Here is a 10995-nt window from a genome sequence, read left to right on the forward strand (position 1 = left end):
CAAAGAAAGTCCCAAAGAAACACTACTAGTTGGTAATGGCACTTGCTTATGTTGTAAACTTGATAATCTTTCTTCAACTTCTTTTTCAACTTTTTTCATCTCAACTATAATTTCAGGACTTACCTTTTTACAACAAGCAATTCATTTCCCACCGATACTTAATAGATAAGCCTTAACTCTTGTGTATGTCCCAAATTTTTGCAAACCACAAAAGTTGCAAGTCCATTTTCAACTACCCCCTCCTTCTCCCATTTTTTCCATTCTAGTCACATATTTTCATAATGGACTATTTTCCTCATCCTTATTTTTTGATGAAATACTGCTGCTGCTAGATCCTGAACTTGAAGTTGAATGAGCCATATGACCTCTGAATTAAATTAATAAATCAATATATGATCAAATATAGGGTTCATAATATAAGATTAAATTTCAACAAATTTATACACTGCAGAAATTCCAAACACGAGCCTTTTTTTGATTTATTAACAAGTTATTATCATACACAAAGTCTGTTGATACTTGGTAACTAAGTAGAACTTATAAACCCACAACTACAACCTCACAAAGTAATATATTCAACTTATCACCATCTAAACTACCACCTCAAATATTACCAGAACAAAGATTAAACACGTTTCAATTCTAATAAAACAAAGTTGGCAAGACTCATTGAGAGCATTTCCAGTTAAAAAACTAGGATCGTCTATTTTCCAAAGAAACTAAAAGGATCCACAAAAAGAACTCTATAGGGATTATCAAAAGACTACACACAATGACACAAACAATAATACCTATTTGTAGTTGCAGGAGTTCATAACCCACAGTCATGTTATTGAAACTCAACATAATTTTTGAAACATCCAACACACAGAACAAAATAGTAGCTTTTCAAACACGAGCATTTCTCTTACTATAAGGTTTCTAATTAAAGCATCAACCAATTCTTAACTGCATACATCAAAATTACATACAAAACTCACTTAAATTAAATATATAGAACAGAATTGCCAACCCTGTAATTGCACATACAACACTGTAATTACATATAAAACTCACTTAAATTAAATATACACAACTATACAAGCCATTAGTCAACACTGTAATTGCACATTTAAGCCACAAAGAGAGAAGCAGCCAAGGAGATTACTTACAAGAGGGCAGCAACCAGGGAGTGCTGAGTAGATGGCGACGAGTGCGACGAAGCGGAAGACGGCATGACAGCGAGGGTGACGACGACGAAGGCGACGAAGTGAGGTGCTGAAGCAGATGGCGAGGAGCACCGAAACGAACCAGAGGCGAGTGCAACGAAGCTGACAGCTGCAAGAGCGACGAAGCAACCGGATCGGAAGTAGGTGGCGGCGAGGGCGATCGAACTCGAACTGGAAGAAGAAGGAGAAGAGGAGAAACTTAGGGATTTAGGGCTTTTTTTCAAGCTGCGACCCTCTGGAAGCAATTGAAATGCGTTTTCGTCTGGAAATGTGTTTTTGTGGAAACATTCCATAAGTTTCTAAAAATTACAAAACGGTCCGAAAACATTTCGGGCCGTTTTTTGCCGTTTCCGAAATGGGAAACGGTTCGGAAACGTTGAAACGACGCCTCCGAGCTCTTTCTGTGCTTCATAGATGTACATTATTTAACATCCATTACACAGAAATTTTATATAAAATAAATGAAAAATAATTCATCAAGAAAAAAGTACTTAATAAAGCGATACTTTTTACACAAAAGTTCGATAAAGACGTCGCAGACACACTTATGCAATGGCCTTAAAGTTTCTTTATTACAGAAGCATATGACGTTATATAATATGTACGTACGTATCTCCGGCGAGCGGGCCTTCATTTACTTCCTCTTCTCCGCCGGCGACCGTGACATCGCCGGAACTCTCCCCCAATTCTCCCGCAAGTCGACGACGAGGTCCACGAACGCGCTGAGCAAGTACTTGTACGACTTCCGGTCGTTCAGATTCATGTAAGAAAACAACAACTCCTCCATGAATTCCCAGTCCACTTTCCCCCGATGCTGCATCCTGGCCTCGATCATCTCCTCCATCGATCGCCTGAAATCGTCGTAAGGTCTCGGCGAGTACGTGAACACCGTGATGAAGTCGTCCGGCCCCAGTTCTTCCCCGGTGGTGCCGTCGCGGGGGGCGGTGGAGCTCGAGCCCATGTCCTCGGACGTCGTTTCGCTCGTCCTGGAAAAACCAGTCGCATTTTCTTCCTCGGAATATTCCATCTTCTTCTTCATCGTCCCGGAGGAGTTGTGATCTCCGCCTGCGTCGTCGTCGTTTATGTAGAGTGACTTGAAATTCTCGAAGAGAAAGCGGTCGATGTCCTCGAGCGTGGCGGCGTCATCGCCATTGTCGTGGGGTTCTTGGAGGTTTCGAGTGAGGGCGAAGGAGAGAGTCTTTGGGTGCCTGCAGCCTCGGAGGATGCGGGTGGTGGAAGAGGAGAGAGCTTTGGAGGAGGGGAAATGGAGGTGGGGCGTGGATTGCTTGATCTTGGAGAGGCAATCCTGGATTGATTTGTGGAGGTGGAGGGGTTTCCCCATCGCTCTTCGATCTTTCTTCTGCAACTTTCCTGCTTCTGCTTCTTTTGCTTAATTTGTTCATATATGGAAATTAATTCATTTTAACCATTACAAGTTAATTGCTTGCTATATGAAGAAGAAGAAGAAGACAGCCAGCCAGAGACAGTAAGTAACATAAACTGTGAATGTTTATATATATGGGTATGGCCAAACGTTTCTTTTTCTAAAGCATTAATTAATATTCTTCTCTCCTTCTATGGTTTTCTTTTTCCCCATCAATTCTTGCCTAATTTCAGTTTCTAATTATGTGTTTTCAGACCTTCTCGAAGCTTTTATTTTATTCTTCAACTTTGGAAAATGTGTATTTTCTAAGATATTAATTTTGAGTAATTTACATCTAACCCACTTTAGTTTAAGGGTAAATTATCCACACACACACAAAACACTCAATTTTTATTGTGTTTTTATGTTTAGACAACTTTTAAGTTTTTCAATAAAGACATTAAATTACTTTATTGTATGGTACTATTAATGTTTGCATTCGTTGATGAAGCGATTGTCACATAAATTCACAAGTTTTATAGTCGGTCTCTCAATAGTAATAAATAACTAAATATGTAAGTTATTACGATGACATTAACAATGAAGTATAACAATAATCTATAATTAGATTACATAAAAAAATTTAATCTAACTATTATAAAGATTATAAGTTGAATCTAAAATCTTTGGGATGAATTTGGTCTTTTAGGTCTCTCTATGTACGATTTACTTTATTTTGAATCGACGACTTCTACTAAATTATAACTTATTATTGTTAATAAACTTAATTTAAATTTTGTTATTTTGACATTTATATCCATATCCATGTCATGTATATGCCAAAATAATATAACCTGGAATAAGTTTTAAGTTAGGGTAAATTGTAGATATCATTCTTGAAATTTATTTAAATTATATTGATTATTGACTATTCATGTGTGCTTTAAATTATATTGATTATTTAATTGATTATAAAAATTAACTATTTTACCCATCTATTTAAACAACTTCACTCACCTTTATTTTATCTCATTTTCGCGCCCTTCCCTATTTTGCCAACATGCACTCTCATTTGGCAACTTTATTTCCATCTCTCCTAATTCTTTCATTCTCTCTCTCTTTAAGGGTCGTTGTATGGCAAAATGGTCTAAGTCTAACTTACATAGAAACAAAAATGAGAAATAAATACGATACGTACGAATTAAAAACAAAAAAAATATTATTTTTTAAAAAATAAAAAATAAAAATATAGAAAAAAACATGTAAATAAAAAAATATAGAAGGTTTTGTATAAATAAAATTTTTAGTATAAAAAATAGTTATTCAATCTAAAAATAAATATAAATTTCATAATGCATTTAAACAAATTCTAGAAAAGAATTAAAAATTTTGAGTCAAAGAGGGAAATAATTTTATCTTTATGGATATAAATGTAATTTTAAATTAAAAACATATTTTTGATATTTTCTTAATATTATAAAATGGCCACGAAAATTTATTGAAATTGCAAAAATAACATAGAAAAGTTTCTTGGCATTTCAGAAGCAGGAACGTTTTGGAAACATTGAAACGATGCTTTCGAGAAGTTTTCGTACATCATAGGTCTAAACCATAATAAATATTCAAATATCTTTCTCTCTCCCTCTCTTTCTTTTTTTAATTTTGAAACTTACAAAATTTAAATTTCACCAAAGAGCTTATCTATTGTCATAAGTTTCTTAAGTTCAAAAACTCATCGTGACTAATGGGGTGTCTTGGTGAAGCCCCATGAATTGCAACTCTCTCTATCTAAATTTTGATTTTCCTCTCTTTCTCATCCATTCTCTCTAAACTTTCAAATCCCATTTTTTTTACTTCGAAAAATCAAAATTTCTCTCTTGGGTCGGGTTTTCCTTCAGAAGAGAAATTTATTTTAGGTTTCTCCTTCAAAAAAGAAACCCAATCCCAATAATGGGGTGGTCACCGACTATCATTTATAATTATTTACTTATTTATTTTATTTTTTATAATAATAATTGAGAGAGAAAAAGGTATTTTAGAAATTTTTAAAAATTTAATAGTGGTTAACTAACTATACGGGCATAGTGATGTGCAGCTATGAAATGCAAAAGAAATGCATGTGAGTTTAAAAAAAAAACAAAAATAATCAGTGCAATTTAAGTAAATATCAAGAATGATCTATTGAATTTACTTTTTAATTTATAATAATAATGTAATAAAAGGAGTTAATAAAGAGCCATAATATGCAACTAAAATTACAAGAGGTGTCGTAAAAATTGTCCAAAATTAATTGTGTTACATATATATGCTATAATAATACCATTAATTTTCATATAAACTTTAATTAATTTAAAAGTGGTTTTAAGTTGATACATTAATTGATCTTAATTAGGAAAGAACTAAATTCAATCATGTTGTAATTTGGGAATTTGATATCTGATTTGGCTGTGGCTAAGTATTAAAGAACCCCATCCACTTCTTTGTTATCTTCCTAAAAGCTAAAGCCTAAAGCACAGCAACCTCCATTAAATCCCAAATTCAAGCTGGTTTTTACTTTACCTAATAATGGTACCAAATTCCAGGAAAAAATTGAGAGAAAAGCAACACTTGCTTCCTATTTCATCCAAAACCCAATCTCACTTTCTTAATGTAAAATCATTAAATCTTTGAAAAGAGAGTTTTTTTAATATAAACTAAGGTGGTTTTTAAATCGTTTTTTATTTCCTCTTAATTATTGTTGTGAATTATTTTTATTTTTTATTAGTTTCTTAATTAATAGAGAATACATGTATAATCGGTTGTCTGTATTAGGCAACACAAACTAGCAGTGTGAGTAGATAGATTTTTCCCCTCTGAATTTGTCTGCATCGAACAAATATTATGTTGTTCGATACAAACAATATAACAAAATCAATAAAGAACAACTTATTAACAAAGGTATATTATTTATTGATTAAGATGAATTAAACGTGAATGCTACTAATTTTACTGATTTTATGGGTTGAATTAGCAATTTATTAGCATTACTATTAAATATATGATTAAAAACACCAATAAACACTCTTAATTTCATTGTATTGTATTGTTTGTGTTCATTACATAAATATATTTTTTAATAAATCAGATTATTTGAATTCTTAAATCTATTCATCAAGCATTTCTTTTTTTTTTTAATTTATTTTAATGCTGATTCAACTAAGTCGATTCATGATAAAATTACAATTTAATCTCTATTTAAGTCGCCCGACCAACCCGCGTGAGTACGACACCGTTTTGGGACGCAGTGACCAACCACCTCCCGCGGTTAACGACAGTAACAAGCAATCCTGAGGGGAGTAGAACGATCGAGCGATCGGTGGAGAGAGAGAGAGAGACGACGACGACGATGGAGAGAGAAACTCCAAACATGGGGATCGTGGATGGCGGCTCCGATCAAGCGGAATTCATCTCGGGCCGTACGGAACCATCCCCTCAACCGCTAGACTCTCTGCAATTCAACCGTACGCTACTCCGTTCTCTCTCTCTGTCTCTGAATTTATTCATCTAATCTTGGTGCCGGTTTATTGTCTGTCGCTGCGGTTCTGCAACATAAGGGGAGACTCGTCAAAGAAATTAAACACAAAAATGGATTTAATACAAGACAAAATCTCAATAATAGAAGATTTAAAGCCTTAATTGGAGCCCTAGCCTCCTCGGTATCTCAACACCATTCTGGCAATCTACTTCTGCTATATATTAACAAGTGAAGAGAGCAGAATCACACCGATAATTTCACATATCAATTACGATTGGTGCATATTTCGGAACAAATTTGATATTCCTGCTCCCCTCTGGATTGATCACTGCATGCACTCGAAACCTTCTGTTCTAATGGAAATTTCAGTAGTTCAATAAATTAGATGATGCCACGACACTGTGTGACAGAACATATTATCTCGTCGCTATTATCTTTGTCTCTCCTGTCTGTATCAGTACCATATCCTGAAGGGTCAAATGGTTAACGAATACATTCAGTTCAGCTACTGGCGTTTATATACCCATTAGCACAGGTTTAACCAAAATATGATACTTAAACATACAATACAAAGTACATATACCTCTTTATTTTTATAAAGCTATTACATTTACTTTTTCTTTAGTATCAGATAATCTTGAAAAATAAGGGGCCATGGCCCCTCCCTGTCCCTATTGCTTCTTCTTCTTCTGAAGTGACACATTTTTTATAAAAATATTCCTACATAATTTAGTTATACAATCAGTTTAACTGTTAGGATAGCTCACATTAAACACCCAATAAATCAAGAGAAAATATAACACATAAATTTAACATGATTCATTCTCAACAGACATATATGTCCATGATTCCACATCAATGGAAAAAAATCTAGCCAGTGTAGTTTTGTGCAGAGAAGACAATAAACTGTCCTACGACCTAGTTTTTGCACAAGTAAAACTGAAAACCATCCTGATCATTAAGCCATCGACAACAAGTTGCTCACACTTACAAGACTATGATTATCTAGTTGTAACAAATACTCTGGACACACAACCTGGTTGATTAATCTAATCAGATTAATGAGGTGTGGGCAACCAGCAACTGGAGGAGGGGAGTCTATTTATAGGTGACAACTGTTATATGATTTTAGGAGTCTTTTCACAGTTAGATTTCATTCTCTAGTTTGTTTTTTGATATCTCACTTCGCCAATTATAATACTTTGTCCTGTCACCTTCTTTTCTGGACATAGGATGGCAATGACAATACAATGGAGTCAGAAGCTGAATAAAATGATATTCTAATTATAGATCTCAGAGCAAGAAATTCAAAAATAGTTCAAATTATTTAAATGTATTATATATTTAATTGATTAATACTTGTATCTGAATGTAATAGAGATCTCCTGCAACATTAGCATTGACTTAATTGCTACTGCAGCTTGTCAAAAGAGTGAAGGTGATGCTTCTGGTACGTCAACAGAACATTATACTGATAATAGAAGTAGAGTAGAAGGGCAGCTGCGCAAATGCAAGACAAATACAGGGACAACACGAGCTCCTGTTGAAGAACTAAAGGAGGGGATAAAGCCATTGCCTGTCACTCCAAGGGTTCCTGAAGCCTCTGTTCATAAGGCAACATTATCTAAAGCTCGTGGGAATCATCTTGGTTTGATCACTGCCAATGAAATTAATTCTTGCATTGTGGCTTCAGAAAGTACTCGCATTTTCTGTTCTATCATTATAGCACTTTCGGTTGTTCTATCTAACATCAGTCTTCCTCACAATATCATCAAGTCAAAGAGCACCATAGCCTCAAGGCCTCTTTATATACTCCTGCTAACCGATGTAACAATTGTGCTGGTAAGACTGCTTGAAAAGCAAAGGCATATTGAGAAGGTTGAGGAACAGAAAAAACTTGGTCCACAGGAAGATGAGCAAAACTGGGCAGGAGCAGTTAAGATTCTGGAGATGGGTTTGGCAATCTACCAGACAATACGTGCTATTTTCATCGATTTTAGTTTCTATACAGTTGTTGTCATCTGTGGTCTTTCTCTAGTGTAATTTCTCAAATGTTTATGAACACTACCTGCTTTCCATCTTCAGAGTCTAGTCAGATATCTGATTCCAGTGAGCAATTTCTTTCTTTCTTCTTTTTTTTGTCTATGTTAAATTCATTCATTAATTTATTATATTTTGCAAAAATTAACGAAAATGACACCAGTTGGGTTGCCACATTCCTTTCTTTCTATGGAATTGTTGAGAACAGGATACTTTTTTTCAACCTTTCTGCATCAGAAAATATTTTGCTATAGTTAGTTACTATCATTACTATTTTGTATTTTTTTTTCTGCTCTGCCTTGGAAGCATGTTTGTCTCCAACAAGGTGCTTCTTTTATTTGGTCAGATCCGCTTATTTTGACTAGTAAATTGGTTTGTTAAAGAAATAATACTCCTCTGCAATGAATAACATGACAGAATGTGCTTTTCTACTCTTTCAGGTGAATAGCTGGGAAAACTGGAAAATTTTGATTTTCTTGAAAGAGACCCATTGAGTTGATCAAGAATTGACTTGGAATTGATATGTTTGGTTGTGAGGAAAATCTAGCATGTGCTTTCATCTTTTCTAGAAAATCCCACATATGGTGAGAAACCTGCTACTTAAAATGCATAGAACAGCAGAAGTTCCTCCTAGATGAAACGAAACTACTTTTATTCCCCCCTGCAACTCAAGAGTTGTAGGGCCTGCATTAATTTCGTGATTCTTGCACTTTAATCAATTTAGATTTTTGTAGATGTAGGCTCTTACTTCTTTTGTTTCTCTTCTCCTTTTGTAATCAATTGAGTTAGTTACATTAACATTAATTTTGGTATCGTCCTCCTCATCAGCTTATACACACACTATAATGCAAAGCACAGTACAGCCGTGGCCACAACCACAACCACAACGACAAGGTCTTAAAGCATGTAATTTCGTGCATTTCTATGATTCCATTGGTATATTATTCGATCTCAATGTTTGACCGCTCTCCAGATCTTTTAATATATAGCTTGCTTATTTTACTGACATAAGTACCTTTATAAATACATGTATTTTTTTGTCTTAAATTTAGAGTGACAAATGACAATGAATGTATCTAAGCATGATAATATGTTTGTTTCTCCACATTCAACGAATAACCTCATAAAAAATTATAAAATTTTATTTGCTTGTAAATAACTCACACACACATATATATATCTCTGCATCTGCACGATGAAGAATCCAACACACCAATTTCAATCCATCAAAGATTCAAACTGAACACCATTCAAAATTGATGAATCGAGCACTATAGTACTCTTCGAATTCTCATGGAAATCAAATATTATTCTTGACGTACGGAACAGCAAACCGGGCCGAGAAGGAGCGAGAGAGCTCATCACCGTCGACGTCGTCCCAAAATGAACCACCCTCGTCAAAGTTCTGCTTGTACGTGCATGGATCACAAGTCCACTGAACCACACTACTGCTACTTGTGGAATAATAATAATAATAATAATAGTTGAAAATCTTCTTCTTCTCTTTCTTTATCTTCCTCCAAAGCGCTCTCCAGATGGGTACCCTTGCTCCGGCCGCCGGCGAGTTAACAGGCATGGACCTGTCGTACTCTGTCTCCGAAAACCTCCGCCGCTCCCAGCCGACGTGGCTGTTGCACCAACTAATTCTGGTGACCTCCATGGCAGTTGAAGAGATCGATGGTTGTATTGTTGTGCTTTCTTCTTGGATCTAGGGGCTTTTTTTTTTTCTCTGGCTAGGTCTCTGCGGCAAACATTTGAGAATCCATGCACTGAGACTATATATACAACCAAGACAGTATTCTTTACGCAATTTTTTCATAGTGTATATATATATATATAGCCATGGAGAATCTTGTATACTCGAAACATCTCTGAGTTAGTTTAATAATTCTTAGTTGTACATCATTATTCTCGCACACTAATGATAGTGACATCAAATTCAATATAGCATGGATTGCTGGTTTATCAGGGTCATGAACAAATTAGGGAGTGGAAGATGATTAGGGATAGTGTTGTCATTTTCGGGGGGCTACACACACACACACATATCTCGATGTTGAATCATGTAAATATACACAGTTGGATGTTGGGGAGAGTTGACTGATCAGCGGCTAACTGAATTGTCCTCTTTCTTAGATGCCCACCCACAAAGTTTAATGCTAGCTATATGTGAAATGATTTTTTTAACAAATTTTAATATAAAGCTAATGTGAAGAGGGTAGAATAATAGATGTCAAAACCCTAATCATCTGATTTTGCCTTTTCATCGATTCCTGTCAGTCTGATTGGGGTATACTGAAATATTAGAGTATGCTTATTTATAACCTCAACATGATCATCCATCGTTGATGGTATATTAAATTGCTCACCATTAATCATGTGCCAACTTGATTCCACGTATCATCACCAATATTGCAATTTTTAGTATCTTTCAATAAAGTTAATTACATGATTCAATATCGCCAAATATTTTTATTTGTGATAATTATATATAGATTATGTATATCATCATAAATAGAGATAATTGATGAATTAAGATAACAAAAAGTGTGGCATAATTAATTAAGACAAATTTTTGAGAGCCATAAATGCTTACTGAGAGGCTTACTAAATAGGAATTAAAAGACCAAAATACCCTCACTCATTTTGTAAAGTAGGCCACTATCCTATTTTCTTCTCTCTCCCTTCTCATGGCCGCGATGTGATCGCTGACCACCCTTCGCCTCACCGCCATCGCCTTGCTGACGATCACTACATCCTCTAACGGTCAGTGAGGCGATGGCAGCTAAGCAAAGGGAGATCGGCGCTTTACGATCGCATTGCAATCATGGGAAGGGAGAGATGAGAGAATAGGGCAGTGGCTCATTTTG

The 10995-nt window shown here is 35.1% G+C and overlaps 2 protein-coding genes across 2 annotated transcripts; one reads left to right on the plus strand and one right to left on the minus strand.

Moving 5' to 3' along the window:
* Positions 1-1147: 1147 nt before the first annotated feature.
* Positions 1148-2550, minus strand: LOC127794825 (transcription repressor OFP14). The gene is made up of 2 exons (XM_052326080.1): positions 1847-2550; positions 1148-1379 (listed from the first exon to the last, which is right to left on the minus strand). Exons 1-2 carry the CDS (start codon positions 2548-2550, stop codon positions 1148-1150), a joined length of 936 nt encoding a protein of 311 aa, XP_052182040.1.
* Positions 2551-5868: 3318 nt separating this feature from the next.
* On the plus strand, positions 5869-8194 carry LOC127794113 (uncharacterized). The gene is made up of 2 exons (XM_052325014.1): positions 5869-6071; positions 7506-8194. The coding sequence occupies exons 1-2, from the start codon at positions 5957-5959 to the stop codon at positions 8126-8128; spliced, it is 738 nt and encodes a 245-aa protein (XP_052180974.1). The 5' UTR covers positions 5869-5956; the 3' UTR covers positions 8129-8194.
* Positions 8195-10995: the final 2801 nt, after the last annotated feature.

Source organism: Diospyros lotus, chromosome 2, assembly GCF_014633365.1.
Source record: "Diospyros lotus cultivar Yz01 chromosome 2, ASM1463336v1, whole genome shotgun sequence".
NCBI classification, from domain to species: Eukaryota; Viridiplantae; Streptophyta; class Magnoliopsida; order Ericales; family Ebenaceae; genus Diospyros; species Diospyros lotus.

What these genes read in the sequence shown, in the direction of transcription:
- LOC127794825 (XM_052326080.1), bottom strand. Translation starts at nt 2,550, where the DNA reads ATGGGGAAACCCCTCCACCTCCACAAATCAATCCAGGATTGCCTCTCC. An exon ending in TCGCCGGCGGAGAAGAGGAA is followed by an intron (nt 1,380 to 1,846) that starts GTAAATGAAGGC and finishes TTCTTCTTCCAG; the next exon opens with TTCGAGTTCGATCGCCCTCG.
- LOC127794113 (XM_052325014.1), top strand. Translation starts at nt 5,957, where the DNA reads ATGGAGAGAGAAACTCCAAACATGGGGATCGTGGATGGCGGCTCCGAT. An exon ending in AGACTCTCTGCAATTCAACC is followed by an intron (nt 6,072 to 7,505) that starts GTACGCTACTCC and finishes TTGCTACTGCAG; the next exon opens with CTTGTCAAAAGAGTGAAGGT.